Genomic DNA, 27,739 nt, shown 5'->3' with positions numbered 1-27,739 from the left:
GTAGTATTATCGAGACAGTAGAGCAGGTTTATGTCTGTGAGTGCCCCTGTCTCCTCATTGTTCCTTTGTTTCAGAGAGTCCCTGGTTATTCTTGCTTAGTTTTCCAGATGAAGGTTAAAATGAGCCTGTCTGATTCCAAGCCCTGCTTATGTTTTTTTTTTTTTTTTAATTGGGATCGTGTTAAATTTATAAATTAGCTTAGGAAGAAATGATGATATTGAGTCTTCCAAACTAAGAACATGGATCTCTTACATATCTCTTTTAAACTTATTTCTCAGTATTTTGTCTTTTAGTTGCAATTATGAAATTGCATAATGGAATACTTCCTTCCATTGTGTCATCTAACTTGTTTTTGTTTATGTATGAAGGCTATTTTCTTTTACTGTATGTTAATGTTACATCTGGTGTTCAAAGACTGTGTCCAGCACTCTGCCTCCCCCTTGTGGGTGTGTGGGAGAATTGCCCTTCCTGGCCCCTGTGGTTGGATGGGAGGGAGGGACCCTGTGCCTAGTTTCAGCCTTGGGTTGGGAACAGAAGTGAGAAGTCACTACTGGGCCAAGGTATTTGATTGTTAATGAGAGATACCCTAGAGATTTTTGTCACTCTGCCATACTGATAGGCAGTTTTTAAGACCAGCTGCTCTGTCCACCTGAATCTTGAAGTGAGAAGGCGTGACAGAGCTTCTCCAACCCACAGCAGACTTATGGTATGAGTAAAATATAAGATTCTGTTGTTAGGGCCTCAGGAGTTTGGAGGCTGTTTATTCCCACATTACAATGCAATCTGCTATTCATGGCATTCTCTTGTTAATAGGAAAGGTCAGTGTGTTTATTTTAGTCTTTCATGGCAATTTCTGTTTTGTACAGTTTCTACTTTTTTATTTAGTATGCATATATTCATGCTTCTTATGTCTTCTGTTTTAATATGTACCTAATATTTGTTCTAACTGGGTATGGTAAGGCACACAGGCATGGAAATCACTCTCATGAAGGAAAGAGTTCTTTAGGAACAGGAGCCATGCCATGCAGGGCCACACAGGAGTATCAGGGTCAGTCAGGAGGCACAGAGAAGGGGGGAAATATGATGAGAGCCTTTATTGTGATTTCTGCAGGAAGGAACAGGTAAGGCTGGATAGGCAGAATAATAAGTTTTAGGGTTAGCTGGTTTGAATTTTAGCAGGCTCCAGGGTGGAGAAGCCACCCCAAATTGTCTGGTACCTGGCCCTGAGTGATTAGCAAAGGGGAGCATTTGCCCTGAGTGTGAGTCAGGGTTTGGATTGGTTGGTTGCACATGAAAGGCACATTTCCAGGGAGGTAGTTTGCTATCATGAGGAATCAGATAGGCCTGAGAAGAGCAGTCAGTCCCTCATGGCTCAGCAAGACTTCAAAACTACAGAAAAGAAAGCATAATTAATATACATCTCCATTGTGAATTGTTGGGCACCCAGGTGCTAAGTGTGTTAAGCGACCAACTTTGGCTCAGGTCATGATCTCATGATTCGTCAGCTCGAGCCCTGCATGGGGCTCTATGCTGATAGCTCAGAGTCTGGAGCCTGCATCAAATTCTATGTCTCTCTCTGCCCATCCCTCACTCTCTCTCTTTCCCTCTCTCTCTCTCTCTCTCTCTCTCGTTCTCAAAAATAAAATAAAATAAACACTTATATATGTATATACATATATACATATATATAATATATATGTGTATAGATAGATAGATAGATAGATATAAGATCATGTCCCCTATGTTGGTTTTTGTTTGTTTGTTTGTTTGTTTTATTTTTCTAATATATATATATATATATATATGTATGTATATATATATATATATATATATATAATTTATTTTCAAGTTAGATAACATACAGTGTATACAGTGTGATCTTAGGCTTTTTATTTTTGTTTTATCTTTGCCTGGTAACCCTGATAAACCACGGCCCTTCCCTGTTAGCTGCAACCTTTCTGAATCACTTTGCTCTAGATAGATCTCTTATATACAGCAAATACCTAGACTTTGCTTTGTGAGATAACATGCAAATCCTCTTCTTTAAATAGTTGCATTAAGCCTATTTAAATATATCGCGCTGACAGATATGGTGGTTCTTAGTTCTGTTGTATCATATTTTCTATGTTTGTATATAAATATTTCAAATGTCTTTCAGTATATTTTATTAGCTTTTTACTTAAAAAATATTTTTCTGGGGGCGCCTGTGTGGCTCAGTCGGTTGAGCGTCTGACTTTGGCTCAGGTCATGATTTCACGGTTCGTGGGTTCAAGCCCTGCGTCCGGCTCCATGCTGACAGCTCAGAGCCTGGAACCTGCTTCAGATTCTGTGTCTTCCTCTCTCTCTCTGCCCCTCCCCTGTTCATACTCTGTCAATCTCTCTCTCAAAAAATAAACAAACATTAAAAAAATATTTTTCTGGTAATTAGATAAGTTGCAGGGTTTTTTAATGTTTATTTTTGAGATGAGAGACAGAGACTGTGAGTGGGGGAGAGGCAGAAACAGAGGGAGACAGAATCTGAAGCACAGAGCCAGATGCGGGCTTGAATCCATGAGTCCTGAGATCATGACCTAAGCTGAAACCAAGAGTTGGACGCTTAACCAACTGAGCCACCCAGGTGTCAGGTGCCCTGATAGTTGCATTTTTTATCTATGGTTTACTTTTTTAAATTATACCTTTATATAATATTCTGTTTCCTTTTTACTTTAGACAGTGTTAGTTCTTATGATCTGCTTCAATAAAATTAGCTTGTATCTTCCTCTTCCCTTCTCTCTTTTTCTGTCTCCTCCCATCCAATTTAATTAGTAGCATATCTTTTATCTGGTTTTTGGCATTCACCTCTGTATTGCTAAATATGTTTACATATTTGTATTTGATCTTTTAACTCCCCTGTATCATAACTGAGGCAACTATATGTTATTTCTACTTTCTGCCTTCTACCATTGTATTGATTGTATCATTTTTACTTTGGCAGAATATTGACTTTGTCCTCTTGCACTTGTATCTGTACCTTTGTTTTTTCTTAGATGTACAGTTAAATAAATTTACTGCTGCCTAATGTCCTTTGCCAAACCTCCATTCATCTCTTGATTGGCTGGAGCCCATCCTTTAATAGTTTTTTCAAGAAAGATCCATTTGAGTAGTATTTCCTGGATGCATTCTTGTTTAAAATGGTTTGTCTGTAGCCTTTATACTTGAAGGGATAGCCTTGATGAATGTAAAAGTTTCTTAGCTCACACTCCTTTCTTTAAGTATTTTGTAGATGTGACTCCATTGACTTCAGGCATTGAATGTGGCTGCCAAGAAGTATGTTACAATCCTGATTTTCTTTATTTTTTGTTTAAATATTCAAAGAATTCTCTTTATCTTTAAAACACAATTTTATAAGGATATGTCTTGGTATTTTACTAGGACAACTTCCTTTTATGCAGTGTGCCCTTTCAATATGTAGAATCAAATCTTTGTATGAGAAGTTTGCTTTTTTTTAATTTACTTTTTAAATTATTTTTTTCTTTTCCATTATTTTAGATTTCTTATTTTAAGCTACAGTTATTTGTATGTTTTATGTCTTTCACCTACATTCTATATCTGCCATTTCTCTGTTAGCTTTTGTTTCTTTACTTTTTCCACTTCGCTTATTTTCCATTTTTATGGTCCTTACTATGCTATCTGTGGTCTGTTTTTTCTTTGCGCCCTTAGAATTTAACTTCATTTTGGAAATGACTTTGCCTCTTTTTTGCTTTTTCCCCTGAGTTTAGTCATTTCCTGTTTCATATATTCCTATAAGCCCATGCATCTCTGACTTGTAGTTTCCCTTTATTAATGTGATACTTTCATGCTAAATTAAAGCAGCACACTCTGAGAGCCAAAATGCATATGTTAAGTTTAACTTGAGATCTGGCCTCATTTGATGTTACTCTTAAGAATACATCAAATGAGTTAGAAGTTTAAATCACAAACATTTCATCAGTAAACTGTACTAGAGATTTTGGTACTTACCACAAAACCTGTGCTTATTATTAATCCAGTAACCTAATGTATTGTGATATGCACAAAGTAAGGCATAGCCTAAAGGAAAAAATTTAACAGGCAACTTCATTATTCCCTGTAGTCTTTGGATTGAGGTCTTCTTTCATACAGTTATACTATTCTGCTGCTTGGAGGAAATATTTCTGGAAAAAGGAACAGAGTAAGCAAATACAGAGAGATATGACAACAAGAACATACTTTGAAGATCTCATGTTGGCTACAGGAGAAAAATGAGTATTTCTAGCTGTGTGGATTGCAATCTGAAATCAACATTCTGTGCATCAAGATTTAGAGGAGAATAGAAATTGGATAGTCACCTAGCTTCTGTCATACTTAGACATTTGGCCTTGAAGCTTAGGATAGAAATTACAACTAGATTTAAGATTTTTCACATAGGGATGGTCTTGACCTTCAAAAGAGGATATAAATTAAGAGAAGAAAAGAGGGGCACCTGGTGGTTCAGTCAGTTGGGCGTCCGACTTCAGCTCAGGTGATGATCTCACAGTTCGTGATTTTGAGCCCCACTTCAGGCTCTGTGATGATATCTTGGAGCCTGGAGCCTGGAGCCTGGAGCCTGCTTCAGATTCTGTGTCTCCTTCTCCCTCTGCCTCTCCCCTACTCATGCTCTGTCTCTGTCTCAAAAATAAATAAACATTAAAAACAATTTTTAAAGAGAAGAAAAGAAAGAAAAAATAGGGGAACCTATGTGTTTTAAGGGCAAAAAAGGGCAAAGCAGCAAGAAAAGGGTACATGAAGTATTCAGAGGCATAGGATAAAAGGGACTGTTAAATGTCCCTGTTCTAGTGAGGCTTTCTGCTGTTCCCCCATGGGCCTGATAGCCTGCTGTGTTTAGATGGACCTAGTGACACCTGAATGAGAATTTCACATGGTGCAGGTAAGTGCATGGGGGTAAGGACCCAGCAGCTGAAAACATTGGCAAATTGGAGACAGAGAGTGAGGGATGCAGAAGAAGAGGACAAGTCCTTTTCTGGAGGGTCATGATGAATGGGCAAGGCAGGGTGGAGGTGTGAAAGTTAGTCCATAACCAGGAGCTGTGATGCCCTAAACAAGACCAGCTTCAAGGAAACTATAGCCCCAAAAGTGTGGGTTTTAATCAAGACAGGCCTGTATCTCCTCCTTCACCTCCTCTCTCCTTGACCTTCTTCCTCCACACAGGCTTGATCCTCCCTTGGGCATGTGGCCCCCTCAGCCGTGCCTTAGAGCAGAGTGCCCACTCAGGTCATCACCCCCGCTTAGGCATGATTTCCCTGAGGGCAAGAGTCTTATCTTTGCCTTCTTGGAACATTAATGCCCATTGGATCATCACTAACACTTATGCTTGAAAATGCCAGGTTTAGATCATGTGGGTTATATTTGTACACTGTGATGTTTAGTCCTATGTGAGTGTGAAAGTGTGTTATGACATTTATGCTTCAATTTAGTTTCCCAAAACCAGCCCTGTCATGGCCACCACCCCAGTCCCACAGCCACGACCACCACCCTCCACTTCTATTACTAATGATAACCAGGCTGCATTACACTAATGCCCCAGCTATTTATTATCACTTACAAAACCACCCACTCCCGCTGTTTTTTCTGTTGGGTGACCCAGATAATTTAGTTTGCTTTTCTTATCCACTAAGATAGTACAAAGATACAACTATTGTGTCTCTGTTACCTAACTATGGAGAAAAAAAATGTGATTACATTACAAGTGGCCATATAACTTACATATGATGATTGATGGTATCAAGTCTTCACTAGAAGTAGAAGAGGTAAAAAAGATGTCCTGATATTATTTCGTATATTTAAAGCCTCATTATATTGTATATACAACATAATTTAGCATGTAATTGGGTCAATATGGCTTATACCTGCAATTTGAAGTTATCCAGAAGAGGATAAGATTTTATTTTCTCTTTAACATGAAAGCTAGGCTTTTAGTTCTTTGTCTTTAAAAAGCTCATGATGCCAGAAGACTCCATGCCTCCATTAGAAGTCCATTGACTCAGACTCAGGAATTAGAGACCCACAGGGTTCCAGCTCCCAGAACAGCTCCCCCTAGCGTTGCGGAAAGTCCCCTTCAACACCACACCTATCTCCGTGCCCAGGAGCCCTGCTTACAACTCTCCCAGGCCAGCACCCCAGTCGGGACTAGCATCTCACCCAGTTCAGGTTCAGAGCTCAGACGTCTGCCTGCTGCTAAGGCATTTACACAGAGAATTCCTCCAAAGCTTCTCCTTTACACGTATTAAGCTTAAAAAGAAAAGTAAAACTCTAAGCAAAAGCCCAAAGAAAATTTGGGAATTCTTTTTATTGATTTTTTTGTTTTGTTTTGTTTTGCTTCTCTCAGAGAGTAAGCTCTACAACTTGATTTTCAAAGGGGTGGAGGGGGGCATGATAATTAGGAATGTAATGTTCTGAAGTGTGTGTGTGTGTGTGTGTGTGTGTGTGTGTGTGCGTGTGAATCTAAAGGCTGAGAGTAGATACAGTCACATATTGCATATGGACATCAGCCGCAGGTGCGAAATTCTGCTTTTAGAGATTATGCATCAAGCCATTTTACCCTTTTGAGAAACAAGAACGCTGGTGGAAAGTTCATTAGTCACAGTGATAATTAAAAATACTTCTCATGGGGCATCTGGGTGGCTCAGTCGGTTAAGCGTCCGACTTTAGCTCAGGTCATGATCTCACGGCTTGTGAGTTCAAGCCCTGCTTCGGGCTCTGTGCTGACAGCTCCGAGCCTGCAGCCACTTTGGATTCTGTATCTCCTTCTCTCTGTCCCCTGCCCCTTGTACTCTGTCTCTCTCTGTCTCTCAAAAATAAAGAACTGTAAAAAAAAAAAAATTTTTTTTAAAGAATGCTTCTCGTACAGTTTTTTTCTACAGTGAGATCCTTCATATTGTAATTTCTTGTCATTTCTTGTCCACAGGCAAAAACTGGGACCTGACAGCCGCTCTGAGTGACTATGAGCAGCTCCGACAGGTGCACACAGCCAACCTGCCACATGTGTTCAATGAGGGCAGGTGTCCCAAGCAGCCAGAGCGAGAGCTGCCACAGCCCGGGCACAAGGTGGAACGGCCCTGCCTTCAGAGGCAGGACGACATCGCCCAAGGTATCTGGCAAGGAAATGAGCTCAGAAACAGCTTCTCCGGGGTTCCATGACTTGCAGGGGGTAGTGGGGGGGGGGTGGCATTCAAAGAATGGCAAGGTCATCACCTCTCAGCTGCAGGCAAATCGGGCTCTCGGTTCATCAAGCTGAAATGTGCGTTGCTGCTTCTGGTTCCTGGCTTCTCCCTCTGCCTCAGAAAAGCAGGAGAGGCAGTCCAGTCCCCTAGGAGCCCATGTGATTGAGGGCCAGCACTCCTCCTGGAACCTGAGTCTCTCCATGCCAAGCACCTCTAGTCCCTTCAGTTATTCCCTAAGTAGCATAGCCTCCAGATCTGTTCATCATCAGTGTTCAGTGTCCCAAGGGCTCCCTTTTCTGTGTTCTTTTTATTTTTTTATGTATTTTTTAAAGTTTATTTATTATTTATTTTGAGAAAGAGAGAACACGTACACACACACACACACACACACACACACACACACGTGCGCGCATGGGGGAGGGGCAGAGAGAGAGAATCCCAAGCAGGCTCCATGCTGTCAGTGCAGAGCCCGACTCAGGGATCAAACTCACAAACTGTGAAATTATGACCTGAGCCAAAATCAGACACTTAACCAACTGAACCACCCAAGGCGCCCCTTTCTGTTCTTTTTCTTAAGGATCAGATGTGTTTACTGTAATGGAAGAAACAGTGCAAAGATATAAAGAAAACTTCAGAGTTTTCTTCTCCACCCATCTCAAATCTCACTGACATAATAACCAATGATGGCATCCTGGTCTGTCCTTTTGCTACACTCATTCAGAATGCATCAGAGTCAAATGCACATAATGCTTCTCAAATCACTTGTTTCACTGAACAGTCAATCATGAGTATAGTCTCAATATATTGTTCTGCACAGTCATTTCTAAACCACTCCTGTATTAACGGTTATCCTGGTTTTTCTTGGGTATTTTGTTTCCAATACTCCTAGCAATGCCAAAACAAACAACTTTATGCCCATGATCTTACATACTAGTGCTTTTATTTCTATGGGTCAGCATTCCCAAAGTGGATTTGCTGTGCCAACACCATGTGCAAAACTAGGTGTCTCCCTTCACTCTTAGCAGTCCTGGATGTTTTTGTGATGGTTTTACATTGCTTTTCTACTGTGAAGGGTGAAAAACAGGTGTCTCCTGTTTTAACTTTCATCTTGTCATTTGTTGGTTAGCCAGTTGGATTTTCCCTTCTGCAACATCCCTGTTCACATACTTTGCCCATTTTTCTATTTGTTTTCAGTTTTCTTATCAATTTGTAACATTCTTTGTGATGAAGACGACAAACATATATTTTTATATTTTTATATACGTGTATGTCTTTCCCAGTGAATCATTTACTTTATGATTTTGTTTACAGAGTATTCTGCCAACAAAATGTTTGTATTACTATGCATTCATGGCTGATAGGTGTCCTCTCTTGCTGTAGAAGATCTCCTGGAATACAAAGTTCCTATATTTGTTTGAAAAATTTGTTGTTAGGGGGCGCCTGGATGACTCAGTGGGTTAAACATCTGACTTTGGCCCAGGTCATGATCTCACAGTTGGTGAGTTTGAGCCCCACTTCAGGTGAACTAGTGCCCCACTTGGGGTGAGCCCCGCTTCTCTCTCTCTCTCTCCCTCTCCTTCTCTCTCTCTCTCTCTCTCTCTCTCTCTCTCTCTTTCTCTCTCTCTCTCTCTCTCTCTCTCTCTCTTGGACTCTCATGGGATTCTCCCCACACTTTTGCCCTCACTCACTTGTGCCCTTTCTCTCTCTAATAAAAATAAATAAATAAATAAATAAATAATAAAATAAAATTTTGTTCTTAGGTCTTTTGATTGATTTGAATTTTTTGTAAGTAGTAAGGAAGAATCTAGTCTTGCTTTCTTCTGGATCAAGATTGACTTACCCTGGCACATTTATTGAATAAAGCATCCTTTTTCCACTGAACTAAAATGTCAACTTTGCCATATATTAAATTCCCAAATATACTTGGATGTGTTTCTGGACTGTGTCTGTCAGTTCGTGTGGTCACTCATCCTGTTACCTTGACTCTGGTAGTTTTATGTAGTATAACTTCTGTTAAGGCAACTTTTTTACTGCTATTCTTTTCCAAAATTTTTCACTATTTTTGGATATTTATTCTGCCATATAAACCTTAAACTTAGAATTCTGGTTGGATTGGGTTGAATCTTTATTTTAAGAATAATTGGCATATTGTAATATCATTTTCCCATCCAAGAACATTCAATATGCCTCCCCATTTAGTTAGATTCTAAGATTTTAGGCACAGAGAAAAGCAACTTATTTTTACATATTTATGTTTTATGCAGTAATTTACATAAATTCTCTTATTAAAACTAATCATTTTTTCTAAGACAATATCTTGAGGTTTCTAAATATATATGATCATAATATCTGAAATAATTTAAATTCTTAACATTCATATGAAATGTAATTACATTAAATGAATTTCATTTCTTATCCTATTGCATTAGCTTAGCCCTCCCAAACTGTTGTGAATGAATGTTGTCTTTGTTTCTGTTAGCCCAGCCTTATTATTCAAGCTACATTGGAACCCATATCTTGGATTATTATTTTATGCTTACTCTGTTGTCTGGAAAAGCCAGAATTGAGTTAGAAATGTTAATGCACATTATCCGTTTTTTTTTCTCTTAGTTTCATTCTTTCCACTGTATTTTGAGGCCATCTTGTTAGATGTATATGCACTCGTAATTGTTAGGGCATCTTGTTCCAGTGTTCTTTTGTTACCGACATATAAAGTGTCTCTCTGCGCCCTAGAATGTTTTTTATCTTTATATCTGTTTTACTTGATATGAAATCTCTATCTTGCCTTTCTGTTGGCTCAGATTTGCCTGGAATATAATTTTGTCTGCTGTTATTTTGAATCATTCCTTATCATTTTATGTTACATGTGATTCTTATAAATAATTTGTCATCAGATATTATTTTATTATCTGATCCATGAGTCTCTGTCATTTGAACAGTGAATTTAATCCATTTACTTTATTGTAATTATTGTCATGCGTGTAGTTCTTTATGTTGCATGTGTTATTTGCCAGGCTTTTTTGGTGTGTTTTTCTCCTTTTCTATATCCTCTGGCTAATTAAATTTTTTTACTGATTTGAAAGTTATACTTTCTACCTCTACTTAGGTAATAGTTACCCCTAACCTATGCAAACCTATTTTTATGTTTTCTTCCTATCATTTTAAAAAATGTATTAACAACTAAATATTACCCTGAAGAAAACAGGGTACATACCTTAGTATGAGTGTGTTTTGTCTTCTCCCTTCCTACCTCCACTTGTCCTCAATCACATTTAGGTTCATTTTGTTATCTACTTAGACAACCATTAACTTTATTTATTCACATTTATCTTTTGCAGGAAGAGTACTTTCTCAAAGACTACTTTCATAAAGAGTTTTTACATAATTAGTCCTTAAGCATTGGGTTCCTAAAGGTGTTTACATGATATTCTTAAATTTTTGTTTAGTGGAACAAGAATTCTAGATCCAAATTATGTTCCTTGAGTGCTTTAAAACCATCCCTCCATTGTTTTCTTAAATCGCATTTTCACCTTTTCTAAGAGATTTCCTTGACCCAGTCTTCCAACTTCCTAATTCATTCTTTATTTGAATCCATTCTGCTAATCAGCATTCACACTTTTCATTCCAAATTAGCCCTTTGCCATTATTATTTTGCATCCTAATATTCTGTTTATCTCTTTGAACACATTTACTAGGCTTAGTTTAAAATCTTGCCCTCCAGTCTATTTACTTTGCTTCGTCTGGCACAGGTACGTTTTAGACTTTCCGTAACACTCCTCAGGTGTGTCCTGAATTTTCCATGTGACTGCAGAGCACCTGTGGTTATCAGCCATTTGTGCTCATACTGTATATCAGGGAAAGGGACAAAGACATGGGCTCTGGCTTGTGCTCCTCTGGATGAGAGTGTAGGGGAAATGCACTTAAGTTGGAGATCTTTCAATGCTTTAATAGGCGCTGAAAATGTTCCCTGCTTGCTCCCTCCTCTGCAGTTAGCTCCACTCCATAGGGAACCTCCAGCACCTCTGTTCTAGCAATTGCTCATTTCCAGAAGCTGCAACCATGTGTTGTAACCATCAAGCTCACAGCATGTGTTGGAGAGGGGAGGGAAGGCTTAGGGCCTGGCCAGCCCACCTGTTATTGTTATTGGTGCCTCACCCCCAGCTGTGGTTCAGCACTGCCCTGATGTTCTTCCAGCTGCCATTGGCCAACACTGTTGCTTGCCCACCCGGTGGAGGTGATGGTATGAGCAGTAACCTGCCCAGGACTGTGCCAGGGTGAGGAAAGGCATGGCCAGAATCCTGCCCCCCACCTGGAGCCTCTATCCATGAACCCTAGCCCACTCCCCTCTTCTGCTCCTGTAGACCTCCAAGGCAAGTTAGGAAAGGACACCAAGGCTCTGTCACTTCTTGTCTATCTGGTTATATTGTTGTTAAGTTCTCCTCCATTGCTGCCATTAGGTGTGACTCTGGAGAGACTACCACTTCTAATCATCCCCTGTAGTCTTCCCCCTCAGGGCCTTCTATGACTGTTCTTTCAGCACCGCACAGTTGAAGCTGCTGGGCTCTCTCACACAGTGACAATCCAGACAGATGACAACATGGCTGCTCCTACTCTTTTTGACTGGCAGCAAACCAACCATTCCATTATTTTATCCTCCCACTGAGGGGGCTAGAAAGACTCTTCTCTCTGCTTCCAGAGAGCTTGGTGGATTCAGAGCCTAATACATACCTGATACCTGCTGCTATGTAATTTTTATCACATATTACTTAAGGAATTAAAAAACATGTTTGTCATATAATTCTATTGAGTTTTGTGAACAGTCCTATCTACTTTTTAAAAATTAGAGGGCGCCTGGGTGGCTCAGTCAGTTAGACGTCTGACTTTGGCTCAGGTCATGATCTTGTGGTCTGTGAGTTCAAGCCCCACATTGGGCTCTGTGCTGACAGCTCAGAGCCTGGAGCCTGCTTCAGGTTCTCTGTCTCCCTCTTTCTCTGCCCTTTCTTCGCTTGAATTCTGTCTCTCTCTCAAAAAAAAAAAAACACTAAGCATTAAAAAAATTTTTAATAAAAATTAAAAATTATAGTTTCTGAATTAGATATATGTATCCTTTAATTGAGTTCTTGAAATCATAGTGCACTAACATGGAAAATGAATATCTCCATGTTATAAATTAGGGGTTGGCAAACAATGGCCCATGAGCCAACTCTGGCTACTATTTTTTAAATAAGTTTTTGTTGGAACATCCTCATGTCCATTCATTTATGCATTGGCTATGGCTGCTTTAGTGCTAGAGAGTTCAGTTGTGACCAAGACTGCATGACTTATGGAGCACCTGGGTGGCTCAGTCAGTTGAGTATATGATCAGCTCAGGTCATGATCTCATTGTTTGTGATTTCAAGCCCCACATCAGGCTCACTGGAGTCAGACTGTCAATGTGGAGCCAGCTTCGGATCTTCTGTACCCCTCTCTCTGCCCCTCCCCCACTTTGCTCTCCCCAAAATAAATACTAAAAAAAGACTGCATGACTTACAAAACCTAAAGTACTTATATCTGTCCCTTTCATAAAAGGTTTGTGCACCTGTTTTAAAAATACCTAGGATTTGTTTTAACCAGGTATGATAAAATATGCAAACATAGAAAAGAATTTCAGGAGGGAAATTTTTATACTCACAGTTCCCTAAAAGCAGGAAGCATGGCACACCATGGCCACATGAGGAAGCACCAAGTTTGGTCAGGAAGCAAAGGAGACAAAGAGAAAAAACATGGGCATGAGCCTTTACTGTGATTTCCTTGGAAAAGGCAAGGCAAGGTAAACAGATACAGGATTGGCAAGATTGAATAATTTTAGCAGGCTCTCTGGGGTTTTGAAGCTATCCCTGATTGTCTTGTACCTTGCCCTGGGATGCAGAGGAATAGTGCTTGCTGGAGTAGAAGAACCAGATAGAAGAGGTGGTTCAGAGTATGGCCTCTGGATTGGTCAGTTTCTAGGAAAGGCATGCTCCTTCCCTCTGAGTTATTTGCTCTCAGAATTGGCTAGTCCTGGTAGGGAAAGCCTCTCCCTGGTCAGGGATTCCCACATGCCAGAGCATCAGGAATACAGAAAATAAGGAAATGTAGTTAAAACACCCACCCTGGCCTAAATCACAGTTGTCTTTGTCAATAGTTGTAAAATTCTGTGCATTCTCTATGATTTTTTAATCTCTATATTTCTCTGGGGCATAACTTTGAACATGGTAATTCCTGTAACACAATTCATTTATACTCCCCTAAAAGAAAGATCACTGAGTTCATGTTTAAAGAATCAATGTGTATGTGCATGTGTATGTTTGTGTGTGATTATGTGCATTCATGGAGATGGTGATGGGGAAATGTTAGAATTAGGAGCATATTTGTCATTATATGAGCTTTAACATAATTTAATTTTAGTTCAAAAAGGATTTTTCTTTTTTTAAATTTTTTAATGTTTATTTTTGAGAGGGGGGGGAGGGACAGAAAGAGAGGGAGACACAGAATCCAAAGCAGGCTCCAGGCTCTGAACTGCCAGCACAGAGTCCAACGCAGGGCTCAAACCCACAAGCCATAAGATCATGACCTGAGCCGAAGTCAGATGCCTAACCGAGTGAACCAACCAGGCACACACCCCTTTGGGGGCTTTTCTTTCAGACCTTTTCTTTCAGGCTTTTTCTTTCAGACTCCAAATATTGATTTATTTTTTTAATTTTTTTAATGTTTATTTATTTCTGAGACAGAGAGAGACAGAGCATGAGTGAGGGAGGGGCAGAGAGAGAGGGAGACACAGAATCTGAAGCAGGCTCCAGGCTCTGAGCTGTCAGCACAGAGCCCAACACAGTGCTCGAACTCACAGACCGTGAGATCATGACCTGAGCCGAAGTCGGTCCTCAACCAACTGAGCCACCCAGGCACCCCAAGACTCCAAATATTTAATATTTGGAACTGCTAAATAGCATCATACTATACTACAAATGGCAATGTTTCTAAGATCCTAATAGCATGTCATTAACTAGCAAATAGGTACCGAGTGATAAACCATGAAGGAGTATGGATAACCCTGCCCGGCAGATTCCCACTGTTGAGAGCAGCATTGTGAGTCTGCCCAGTGGATCGTGAGGCCACGCAGCACCTCAGGTATTAAAGAACAACTGATTCCTATCTCCATCAGATCCTAGTAGGTGGGGCAGTTCCTTCTTTCCCAGATATAGACATGGTAGATTGTAACAAGAGACAAGACATCAGCCTGGCTTGCAAGACCTGGAAACATGGCAGAAATATTTGGAGTCTACTCTGTTCTTGCTCTTCAGAACGTGGACAGTGCAGGAAGCACTGGGGCCATCCCCCATGGTAGATAGGCCAGGCCCTATGTGCTCCATTTCTCTTCTTTCCCATGGCTGCTATGGTTTAACTTCTCTTTGCCTTTCCTCAAAATAACTAGTCATCATGGTCTCAGAATCCAATTGAAGGTGTATCAAAATTACCCATTTTAAAATACTCTGTGGGGCTTGCTATGCATTTTAATGCACAGATACTTGAGGCTTCTGAGAATTGACTTTAAATTTAAAACCAACCTACCCCAGGATCAAAAGCCTCTTGTTTTCAGTTTGCTGTAGCAAAATTATTTTAATGACATTTTTGTCCACTGCTCTTGCCCATGGGAAAGTAAGAAGCTCCCATTCGGGATGAAGACACAGGTGTGGGTCTTCTCTGAGCACAGGCAGGAAGAGACATGCTTCAGAGCAGCATCAGCATGAGCACAGAGCCTGATCAGTGAGCAGGCTAATCTGAAATGAAGTGGGAGTCCTCATGACCTGAGTGGATATACTTTATGAATTTGCCACAGGGTTTAGACAATACTCATCCAAACAGCAGTTTGAATTTTGTTTTCCTGAGATGATTGAAAGAGGATTTCTGTCTTGCTAAAATAACTCTGTTATTACAGATATTGATTGTAAACAAGAAAACTTCTCCCTAACACCCTGTATTTAATAATCTTTGTATCGTGGTAAATGTTAGCTATTAAGGACAGGGCTTAAAAAAACAAGGATGGGGGGAGCCTGGGTGGCTCAGTTGGTTAAGCATCTGGCTCTTGATTTCAGCTCAGGTCATGATCTTATGGTCATGACATCAAACCCTGTGTCAGGCTCAGTGCTGAGCATGGAGCCTGCTTGGAATTCTCTTTCTCCCTCTCTCTCTCTGTCCCTCCCCACATGCTCTCGATCTCTTTCTCTCTAAAAATAAATAAATAAACATTAAAAAACAACAACAAGAGGGGCATCTGGATGGCTCAATTAGGTGAGGGTCCGACTTCAGCTCAGGTTATGATCTAATGGCTCATGAGTTCAAGCCCCATGTCAGGCTCTATGCTGACAGCTCAGAGCCTGGAGCCTGCTTCAAATTCTGTGTCTCCCTCTCTCTCTCCACCTCCCCCCACTCATGCTCTATCTCTCTTTCTCTCTCTCTCTCTCTTTCTCTCTCTCTCTCTCTCTCTCAAAAATAAACATTAAAAAATTTTAATTAAAAAAAAGCAAGAGTGAAGGAAAACAAAGACATCCACATTTTTGCTGTGGCATTGAGATCACATGATTAACTTCTTAACAGAGTAACATCATATCCATCAGAGGAATTCTACACGGTGCTTTTCACCCTTTTGTTGGAAAGCCTAGGCAGAATAAGACTAAAGTAGCCCAGTACTTTTTGAGTGCTGTGATGAAGGAAAACCAGACAGAAGAGAAGTAGATGTGATGGCTTCATATCTGTATGTGGAGCATTGTCATGCGAGATGCATTTATCAGAGTAACTTTAGTAAAGTAACCTCTCTTACCATCCAAGCCGTGGTGGGGAAAGCCTGAACCAACTGCTTCTTGCTTGAAGTATGTAAATGGATGAAACGAAGAGCAGTCTGGCTCGTGTCCCTCAGAGCTAGCAGGGGACAGCTCTGCTGACTGGAGTTAGATGTAACTTAAGACCCAAAAAGAAGCCTGGTGATCTTTAATGATGCTGATGCATACTTGTGTGGTAGACTCCCAGCTTGCCTCTTTCTGAATGGTCTTATGACTCAGAGTGAGTAAGTGCCATATGCCAGGTGGTGGTAATGTTAGCCCCAGCAGCAGGGAGGCCTGCGGGAAAAGAGTGACAGGTGTGTGGGTGAATGTGTGTGTGAGCGCCTGTGTGTATGTGTGTGTAAGTGTGTGAGCAGATTTGTGCATGCACGTGCGTGGACATGCATGCTCACTGAGCCACACAGCCACCCCACTCATTTCCTGTGGTTGTCTTTCCCACTCCCCCTGCAGAAAAGCGACTTTCTCGGGGAATTTCCCACGCCAGCTCGGCTATCGTTTCCCTGGCCAGGTCCCACGTGGCCAGTGAGTGCAACAATGAGCAGTTCCCCCTGGAGATGCCCATCTACACATTCCAGTTGCCGGATCTGAGCGTGTACAGTGAAGACTTCAGGAGTTTCATCGAACGGGACTTGATCGAGCAGGCAACCATGGTGGCTTTGGAGCAGGCAGGTGAGCTGCTGGCCCCAGCAGGCCCATGTTCCTTGGGCTCAGGGAGCAAGTGAGGCTGGCCTAACTTAGATCAGTGAGGAAGGGACACGTGTTGTCTGAGTCCGGTGTTTCCAACTCAGACTCTGGAAGCTTGCAGCAAACCCCCTGCTCTGCAGATAAGGTCTGTTCCAACCCAGCCCTGACTGGCAGGGCTGTTTGGTGCTGAGATCCCTTGAATTTTCCCTTTGTTCCCAGAGCCAACCTGTCTAGGCCAGCCCCCTCTAAAGACACTCTCTGTGGCTTTGCCTGACTTTTCTCCTTTTTCCATACAACCCTCCTGTGGGTGTTGAACTTAAGGTAAGAAAGACCATGGACTTTGGGGAAAATAGGAGACCCTGTCACTTCCTATGTACATGAGCAAGTTATGTAACCTCCCTGAGCCTCAGTTTTCCTGTCTGCAAAGACGAGAAGACAGGTAGCCACCTGGTGGAGTTAAGTATTAAATGGCACGAACAGAGTGTGTCTGTCATCTCCTGCCCTCCCAGCCTTGCTGGCCTCCAAGGTTGAGGAAACACAAAACCTGACTTCGGTCTTCTCCTTTTTCTTTGCATTTCTTCTGACATCCCAATGAAGAAGAGATTTGGGGAGCAAGCCAAACTTGTCTCCTTTGGAGTTCCTAAAGATAACATAATTCGTTCAAAACAAGTGTCTAAAGCAGATGCAGGTTCTTCCTGAGACAGAGCAAATATCCTATCTTACTCATAACCGTTTTCATTATAAATCTTTGCAAAATCACATGTTCAGGGGCTTCTCAGATATACACGCAGAAGACTCTGTGCCCCTGCCCTTCTCAGGCCCAGCATACATCTCCCATGGGCACTGCCTCCCCACCAGCATGAGTGGACAGTGCACTTGGAGTGTACCCTCAGCTGTTTGGACTGGGGAGCAAGGACTTCTGACTCTGATTCCATTGTCAGCCAGCTATTCCCGGCTGCTGCAGAGTGGAGCCTCCACTTCCAAAGGCCTGGCACATGGAGGTGCTCCTGTGCGGCACATGCTAGGGAAGAAAGATGGGGAGCCTTTGGCTGAGAATAGTGGATAGAGGGTGTGTTCAAGCCCTCAGCCAGTAAGTGCTTCTCTGTCAGAGAATCACACTTGGCATGTCACCAAGACAAAACTGAAAATGCCCAGGCCTTTGGAGTGTTGCAGAAGACTGAAGAGAAGGATCTATAGTTGGTATGATCTTGACATCGGCAGATGGACCAGTCATCAGCATCCCCTACCCATCCTGGTAGCATCGGTAGGGAATGCTGATGAAAGAATGAGCAAGGTGTTAAGAACACCAGCAAAGGATAATGTCATGCTTGGAAATGGCACTACAGGGGCACTGCCACTCTTGGGCCTGGCAAAGAGGCAAATGATGAAAGGAGCTGATGGAGAAAGCTACTTACAAGAAGGTGTGGCTTCGAGGAGAGAAGATGATGGAAAAATAAATACTCTGACCACCTTCTTTGGCACAGGCTTTGACCAGTGCCTCTCATCAGCAAAAGGGCAGAGAGCAGAGAGCCCATTACAGGGCTCCAGGCAGGTTGCCCTGAGGGTGCAGAGTAGGGGGAGCATAAAGCTGCAGGGCAAATGGGAAACACCCAGAAAGTTGACAGTTGGGTGTTTTCTATCAGGTCCAAGCTTCAGTGTATACTTGGCTTCATCCCATTTCATGTAGAGCAATCCAGGAAATGTCCTCATCCACTTGGTCCAAGAAGAACATAGACAAAGGAAGGGGTAGTGGTTAGTGGGGACTTCTTTGTGTTGGGCAGCCTGATGGTCAGCCTCAGCCCCAGGACTCAGGGGTCCTCACCCATGGCAGGCTTGGTTTTAGAACAGGGTCTGCACTTGCAGTAACAGTGTTGGATCTGATGTTGTAACCACCAATGACTTGTTTCCTCAGCTGCTGCAAAGCTGTCAAAAGCAACCCACAGACTGATGCCCACAGCCCTGCTCTGTCTTACCTCAGGGTCATTGACTGATCCACAACCATAAAACAATTCGCCTGGGTTAGCAATAATCCTAAACCACTCACTATGGAGGCTGGCTATTTTAAAGCTGTTTCTGTGTGAATAATTCAGAAAAGATATTTTGAACAAAGGATTCACTATTCATACAGAAGGGGAAGTTGGTGTAGGTTTAGAAAGAAAAGCGTTTCATGAGCTAATTTCTCTTGAATGCTGACATTAGGTCCTGTCAATGGCTAGTAGCACCATTAATGGCAGCCGCTTCCTTTGAAGGTAGAGTCCTGGTAAAGGACACAGAGTCCCACTCTGGCACCACGATAGCACCTTTCTTTGACCCTGCCATGCTTAGCAAAATCTTTTACTTCTATGGAATGTCTTTTCTGTTATTTTTTCCATACACTGCATGTTAATTTTTATCACCTACATCTTACTTCCCGGATTAGTATTTTTAAAGGGTACTATTTTACTCCAACCATGCAGTCTTAGAAAGCACCTATTAAGAACCCAAACTTACTGACTGAAGATCCTGAATTCACCAACATTGTTTCTGCCATCAAAAGTAGCAAGAGTGGGCAGCAGGGATCCCCACTCAGTGCTGGGGAGGCACCCCATCCATGCTGCAGGAAGCCTTGGGGAGACTGGCCGGCCACCCCACACTTCAGGAGTGTGCTTCTAGAGCAGTGAGAGCCTGAATGCCAGGGCTCTGCCTGGTACATGGAAATGAGAAACCGGAAAATAATGTAGACATAAAGAATAAATGTGTTCATTTCCTCAGCATAGAACTGACCCCAGCCCGGGGCACCTGGGTGGCACAGTCAGCTGAGTATCTGACTTCAGCTCAGGTCTGATTTCGCGGTTCATGAGTTCAAGCTCCACATCGGGCTCCATGCTGACAGCTCAGAGCCTGGAGCCTGCTTTGGATTCTGTATCTCCCCCTCTTTCTGCCCCTCCCCTGCTCATGCACTGTCTCTCTCTCTCTCTCAAAATAAATATTAAAAATTTTTGTTAAAAAAAAGGGGTTACCTGAGTGGCTCAGTCAGTTAAGTGTCTGACTTTGGCTCAGGCCATAATCTCACAGTTCATGGGTTCAAGCTCTGCATTGGGCTCTAAGCTGACAGCTCAGAGCCTGGAGCCTGCTTCAGATTCTGTTGTCTCCCTCGCTCTCTGCCCCTCCCCTACTCATGCTTTGTCTCTCTCTGTCTCTCAAAAATGAGTAAACGTTAATTTTTTTTTTTTTAAAGAACTGACCCCACCCCACTATCCATATAAATTCTCTGGACTTTTTTCCTCAGCTCTCGAGCAGGACTGTAAACTAGATCATCCCTCAGGCCCTTTCTGTGCCCAGGTTATGGTTGGGACCCCAGCTGGTGTCAGGCAAGCCCTTCACAGTCCCCCACCATATCTAGGTGATGAGCATCGCCCACTGGGAGGTGGCCTTGTTCCCTCCCACCCATGCTATGTCCTGTTGTTAACTATCAGGTGCCACCATTACTATCCATGGGGAAGACAGAGCTCTAATAAGAACAGTGATTTGAGAAAGCCACTCAGTATTGCCGGGTATAAAGTGTAAATTCCCCCTTCTAGTAATTTAGTGCTCAGGATAGCTGTTAGTAAGCTATTGATATACATGTGTGCACATACACTATATACATGGAGATTAATATAGGTGCCTGAAAATCCACTTGTTAGAGGCATAATTCTAGCTGTCTTGGGAAGGAAACATCAACTTTGTCACAGGGTCTCAGGGTTGGGGGCTTTCCCTGCCTTTGGGACTCTACAGGAACCCAGGGCTCATGTTGTCCAGAAAATCAGCAACAAAATGATCTTCACTCAGTTAGTTTTCACCTGGTCCATCACAGAGGCTAGGCTCTACCCTCAGTGCCTGGCAAGGCATGGGTCAGTCCATCTATTTGAAGGGCCTCTCTGTTGAGTGGGGTGCCAGTCTTCACCTCCCACAGAACCCACAGTGCCATTCTCCTGAGCCTTAAAACCTGGAGGGTAAACCTATTCCCACCCTGTGACAGTCTTTGGGGCATCAGAAGGACCAGGTCTTTGGGGCGCCTAGGTAGCTCAGTCAGTTAAGCGGCCGACTTCGGCTCAGGTCATGATCTCGCGGTCCGTGGGTTTGAGCCCCGCGTCGGGCTCTGTGCTGACAGCTCGGAGCCTGGAGCCTGTTTCAGATTCTGTGTCTCCCTCTCTCTGACCCTCCCCCATTCACGCTCTGTCTCTCTCTGTCTCAAAAATAAATAAACGTTAAAAAAAAATAAAAAAAAAAAAAGAAGGACCAGGTCTTCAGTACATACAAGTGCTGACCTCCTGAGAGATGAAGGACAATGCCTTTCATTCTTTGTGATTACCTGCCATGGAAAACATAAGACACCATTAATTTCTCAATCAGATTATCTGCTTCATTTATGTGTAAGAAGACTCAGAGACCATAGGTCTCTAGATCTGAGGAGTAACTACTCATGCCTTGTCCAAAAGCCCACCACAGTGTGGGCAAGATGGTATGCGGTGCTTCTGTGATCTTGTGAACCCAAAGGGCATATTTGTGTAATACAGTCGTTACTGTGTACTTGAGAAATTGAAATACAGATGTCAAAAAATATTTAGGGATACCTTTGAGTTGTGGCGTTGAGTCTTGTCTCCATGGGAAGGTAGTCATGTTGAAGCGAATCTGCCAGAGAAGTGGTAAGGTGTGTGGATGGTTTTGAAGGTGTCCAGTGTCAGCCCAACCTGGGCTGTCCCACGTCAGCTGGAAGAACTTGGCCAAGTTACCTGACCCTCTGGAGCCTCACTTTTTTCCATTTGTAGTCAGAGATGTGTGACAGCTGCCAAACCAAGACAAGGTCACCCAACACAACACTGTGCTCCCATGAAACAGCCTGTTCATTCCAGGTGCTGGGTTGAAATTCCTGTACTCATAGAGATTAAATTCTAGTGGGAAAGAAAACCAATCAAAGGTAGAACATAAATGGGAAGTGAGGTGGTGAGCTGTGGAGAAAGTGAGAAGCAAGGTAGGGGATATAAGGTGAAGAGAAGGAGACCGAGGCAGGTCTCTTGAGGGCAGCAGGGGAGGGAGAGATGGAGACATGGGGCTCTGGCATTCCTGGCAGAGAGGGCTTGGCTTCAAAGGCTTGCACATGTAAGGAAAGCCAGGCATAGGGGCAGATGGAACGAGGGCTGGAGGAGATGGAAAGGAAGGCAGAAGAATGGTAGCCAGGGGCCCCTGGAGCCATTGTGAGCCTTTGGGCATAACCATAGGTAGGATGTGCAGTCCCAGGAGAGTTTTGAGCAGGGAGTGACATTTTTAGAAACACATTTGATGTGTTCTGGTGCTCTGTTGAGAATGGACTCTAAGGGGGAAGAGAAGGAGGAGGAGCTGGGAGGAGGTGGCTACTTTACCCAGGGGAGGACAGGTGGCCAGTGCTGTGGGGGTAGCAGTGGAAGTAACAAGAAGAAGATAGATATTGATGGGTCACCTGGGTGGCTCAGTCAGTTGAGTGCCCAACTTTGGCTCAGGTCATGATCTCACAGTTCGTGGGTTCAAGCCCCGGGTCCAGATCTGTGCTGACAGCTCAGAGTGTGGAGCCTGCTTTGGATTCTCTGTCTCCCTCTCTCTCTGCCCCTCCCCTGCTCATGCTCTGCCTCTCTGTCTTTCATCTCAAAAATAAATAAACATTTAAAAAATATTTAAAAAGCTAGAAGCTAGATATTGAAGCAAGATCTGTTTTGAAGGTGGACCCACAGGACTTGTTGATGGACTGGATGGGGGGCATAGCAGAAAGAGCTAAGTCAAGCATGACCCCAGGAATGTTGCCCTTCCTTAGCATGATGGTGCCATGGGGAGATCCAGACACCCTGGGGGAGGGGCAGGCTTGGGGGGGCGATGGAGGGGCCAGGAGGGGCAGGCAAATTCAGAGATTCTAGTGAGACTTTGCTGACATTGTGTGACATTGCTGTCTAGTTGAACATGAGAGTCTGGAGGTCAGGAGAGGCCTGGGTTAAGGATATAGATATGGGAGTTTGAAACGGGAGAAGTAGGAGAAGAAATCCCTGGGGAGGAGATGAGCTTTAATAGCAACCTCCCACTGCACAACTTTGCTCTGTGTTGAGTACCAGGTGGATAAGGAGGTCTGGAGCTGGGCAGAAATGCCGAGAAGACAGACCTAGAGCAAAACATTGCAGTCCCGCAGGAGGGACTCACAGAAGTACAGGCAAGGCACAGTGATGCCCAGAGAAGGGGGATCAGTCAGTGACCCTGGGTGGGTGGAGTCGCCCTGTGAGTGACATTAAAAAGAATCATAGGGTCACGTTTAGGGCAAGATGTGCTAATCTTGCTCCTAGAGAATTAACAAGTTTTGTTTTCTTTCCTCTCAGTGTCTTAGTGGGTGATGAGCAAAATGACATCTTTTTTTAAACTGTGTGGTAACCATCTGTTACAAAGCTCAAGTTAATTGGTGCCATTATCATGTATGAATCAGGAACGATGCATGCTTGGAAAAGGCAGAATGAGTGACTAATAGTTCTTCCCCCGTAATACCCCAGCCTCCCTTGATGGAGTTCACCCATGATTTTCTGCTTTGCAGGAGCTCAAGTTTTTGTTTTTTTTGTTTTCTTTTTCTTTATTCACAGTGCCAGTTCCCACGTTTGTTTGTCTGTCTTCAGTTCTTAAGTGAAGTTATTGTGTGAGGAGACTGAATGACCTTTCTGTCAAAGCTAGAAATAGGAGCTTTGTACCCTGTTCCCAATCACACTGTTTGTGTGAAGAATGCCTTCATCTTGGGCATCCCATCCTGGGTCTGACTGGAGACGAGCCATTTTTGGTTCTGCAGAGGCTGGAAAACACTGGCATTTATCATAGCTGGGTCACCTTCCCAGGGTGGTCACATCTGATTAACAGCCTTAAGAACTCTTTCACCTGGAAGCCAACTGAAATCAAACCACTAAGCCTTGGCTTCCATCCCCCAGGCACATACTTAAGTTTTGTCATGATTCAGTTACCTTCCAAGTGGGACTAAATACGTGGGCTCGACTGAGATTTAGAAAATGATAATGTTCCCTGTAAGAAATTTGAATGAAGGTAGCACGAAAGAGGAGGGTGCCCCATTTCAGATGGTATTAACTCCCAGACCTAGAAAGATTACTTCTAGGTATACAAGATTCCTTCTAGATGAGAAAGAATTTCTAGATACGTAGGATTCCTTCCAGATGCAAGATGACTGCCAGCTGTGTGGTGAATTTACACCTCTGTGGTTCCTCTTCTGGGTTCCGAGTCCTGGAACAGCCCATGACAAGGTGGAAAGCAGCCCCCCCCAACCCCCCAGAAGAGCAAGCTGCTTAGGGTCTGACATGAGCCAGATTCTGTCCCTTGGAGCACGGCTTCACAGTGTGCACTACTTGAGGTAGATGAGCAGTTAATGTGCTGAATTTCTATTTGTTTTAAGCTTTTGAGGATAATGAGATATCTAACACATGTGCTGCTTTCCAGGGTATCCTCTCCCTACCCTAAGAGCACAACATTGGTGACCAATCCTATGACATATTTTCTAGAAAGTGAACGTGGCAGCATACAGGAAGACAGGGAGGTAGGATTGAGGCAAAAGCATTATCTAAATTGTATAAAATGAGCACCTTTTCAGGTAGCTTCAGGTGCTTTCCCTGTTTTATGCAAAGCGTCAGGTTGCTGAGAATGTAGGAAAGCTTTTTTCTTTTCAAGTTTATTTCTTTATTTTGAGAGAGATAGAGACAGCACAGGTAGGGGAGGGGCAGAGAGAGGGAGAGACAGAGAATCCCCAGGCAGGCTCTGCAACATCAGCATGGAGCCCAATGTGGGGCTCGAACCCACGAAACTGTGAGATCCTGACCTGAGCCAAAACCAAGAGTCAGACACTAGTCTGACTGGAGCCACCCAGGCGCCCCTGGAAATCTTTTCATAAGTGGGGGGATATGGCACTATTTACATTGGATTCATGAAGTAAACAGAAAAAAAAAAGAGATCTGGAGGATGAGAATGGAATCCTACCAAAGGGGCTTCCAAAACTTACGGAGTCTGGTCTCCTACCTCTGGGCAGAGCACCTCACCTGGCCTGGAGTGACAGGCTCAATGTTGTGCATGTAAAGCAATGTCACCATCTCCCTCAGATCAGAAGGTCATGCTTTCTCTGGGCCATTCTGCTCCTTCTCCTACCAGTGCAGGGGAGGCCTGGGGCCACTGGGACCACATCTCCAAGATCAGTTCAGTGCCTATTCAATCCCCTTGTGTCTTAGCCCCCACAGAGGAGATATGGCCCTGCCCTCTGGGCTCACAGACCAGAGGGGAGAGACATTGTGAGAGAGAACCCTAATGACATGGGTAGTGTGTGATGATATGTATAAGGTGACCTGAGGACAATAATTAAGCCTGCCTGGGGAAGGGGTGGTGAGGCAGTCCCTCTGCCAGGGGCCAATGTCTCCAGGACCAAGAGGCAGTGACCTGAAGTTGGCAGAACTATAACAGGAAAAGTATGAACAGCAAGCTTCCTGGTGCAGGTTCCCAAGGGGCTGCTTGTCTTGAGGGAGGAGAGAAGGTTTAGAAGTGGCCATAAGAAGGGCACCTGGGTGGCCCAGTCGATGAAGCATCCAACTCTTGATTTGACTCAGGTCATGATCTTGTGGTCTGTGAGTTTTTCTGAGTTCAAGCACCATGTTGAGCTCTGTGCTGACAGCTTAGAGCCTGGAGCTTGATTCAGATTCTGTGTCTCCCTCTCTCTCTCTGCCCCTTCCTCATGCTGTGTCTCTCTCTCTCTCTCTCTCTCTCTCTCTCTCTCTCTCTCTCTCTCTCTTTCTCTCTCTCTCTCTCTCTCTCTCTCAAATTAAAAAACATTAAAAAATTTTTTTTAAACTCTCCCAGGGTAGGAAGGTGAGACAAATGGACAGAATTCTGATTTGCATGTCTTCTGGCTAAAGGATGCTGTATCCATTTTCTGTTGCTAAGTAGCAAATTACCACACAGTTAACAGCTACAAATTTATTGTCCCGCAGTTTCTGTGGATCAGCAGTGTGGATGTGTTAGCTGGGCCCTCTGCCCAGGGCCCCTCAAGCCTGAAATCCACTTGTCGGGGACTGCCTTCAGCTGGAGGCCCAGCTAGGGAGAGATCTACTTCTGAACACCTCAGGTTATTGTCAGAATTCAGTTCTTCACAGCTAAGTAACTCAGATTCCAGTGTGCTTGATAGCTCTTGGTGGGGGAAGCTCTCAGCGTCTGGAGACCACTCTAGAGACCTAGGTGCTTGGCACATGGCCCTCTACACAACATTCCAGTTTACTTCTTCAAGACCACCCAGGGGATCTCTTTCTTCTCTCTTCTCCCTTCTCCCTCTTCTCCTTTCTTCACTCATCCCTTCTCCTCCTTTCTTCTCTCTCCTCTCTCTGACTTTCTGCCTCTCTGACCATCAAATCCCTTTTTAAAACCCTCACCTGATTAGGTCAGGCCCACCCAGGATAATCTCCCTTGGACGTCAATTGAGAAGTCAACTGATTACATATACAAAACCCCTCACATGGCCAGGAAATGTAATCTAGTCATAGGGGTGGCATCCCACCCACACTCAAGGAGAGAGGATTCCCCCAGGAGGTGGGTAACTTGAGGCCACCCAAGAAGTCTGCCTACCACAGATGCGATGTTGTTATTTGAAGCTTGACAATCCTGCTATGCTTAAAGATCCAGACTGGGAGATTAAATCATGTAGAATGTATTGTGGTCAAAGGGATTTTCTCAACCTCCTCATGTGCCTTTATTAGCCATTTCACTTGGATAAGTAGTATGTTTGGGTTGAATCCCACTCTTGATGGTTTCAGGTTTCAAACAGCATGTTTTTGAGTCCTCTGAGGAAAGCAGACCCTCTTATTGGGCTCTCTTGAAAGGTGTGGTATCTGAAGCAGGGTGGAGTAGGCACTATGACACTGTGCTTTTGATAATAATAGCCACAATGTATTTTCATAGCATCAACAGTGTGCTTTGTGCAGTATTTGGCATTATTGACCTCCACATCTCCCATCAGCTGCCTGTTTGATATCCATCCACTTTACAGGTAAGGAAGGGAAGACTCAGAGAAGCATCTCCATTCACCTGTTGTGACCTAGCCTGCAAAATGGCAGAGCCATCAGAAACTGGCTCTAGGTGCCTCCCACCCTGCTCTTTCCACCACACCTCTTCAGCTCTACTCAGAACCTTGCAAACTGTCACCTTTTCCCTCAGGCTGTTTTCTGCTGAGTTTTTCATTCCAAATAATAATTGCATGATTTCTTAATGTTCTTAAAAGGGCAAATCACCAATACCAGAGAAAATCTCCAAGGGGTTGCTCTTTGAGAGGCCAAATATGAAGTAAGCAGCAAAGTTCATTCAGTCATAGAAGAACATATTGCTGATGGCATTGAGCTGAAGCATTGGACAAGGAGACAAAGTGAGGGGGCCCCACAAATTACAACAGCTCCCAATCTTTGCATTGACATGTGGTGACTGATCCCAGAGTTTAATAATGTGTAGTAATAAATGAAACTCATGTGATATATCTAGTGGACGGATCTCATACGATCAAAAAAAATTCATTATCACTATTGTTTTGTCACTGTTCTCATTTTTATTTGTGTGAGGAAAAATAAAGCACCAAAACGGATTCGATTTGGCAATCCAAATATTGGAAATAAAAAGAAAGTGAAGGAGGGTATCTAAGGAATGGTTAGAAAACAGAATTGTCAGATGATTTAAAAAGTGATAAAATAAAATTGATGGTGGCTGGATCTATGAGAAGCCAGTCTAACAACAATTCAGTGTAGAAATAGGAAAAATGTTGTGTTGAAATATACTTTAGTTACAGTATGTGTTAGTGGTTTTATGACTTAGTCTTATTTTTATTGACTTTATAGTCTTATTTTTATTGAAACTGCCTTTTTGACATTTCAGAAACACTCCTCTGCAGTGTATGGGGAAATTAATGTGGAATGTAAATATTTGCAAAGTGGGGTT

The 27,739-nt window shown here is 43.1% G+C and overlaps 1 protein-coding gene across 1 annotated transcript in view; it reads left to right on the top strand.

Moving 5' to 3' along the window:
• Window positions 1-27,739, top strand: part of OTUD7A (OTU deubiquitinase 7A) — a 374,562-nt gene that overhangs the window by 281,611 nt on the left and 65,212 nt on the right. The window contains exons 5-6 of the mRNA XM_042941241.1: window positions 6,962-7,144; window positions 16,523-16,741. Coding sequence (XP_042797175.1) covers window positions 6,962-7,144; window positions 16,523-16,741 — 402 coding nt within the window. The remainder of the gene's footprint in view (window positions 1-6,961; window positions 7,145-16,522; window positions 16,742-27,739) is intronic.

This window comes from Panthera leo, chromosome B3 (genome assembly GCF_018350215.1).
Source record: "Panthera leo isolate Ple1 chromosome B3, P.leo_Ple1_pat1.1, whole genome shotgun sequence".
NCBI classification, from domain to species: Eukaryota; Metazoa; Chordata; class Mammalia; order Carnivora; family Felidae; genus Panthera; species Panthera leo.
This window is presented reverse-complemented; position numbering and strand designations above follow the sequence as displayed.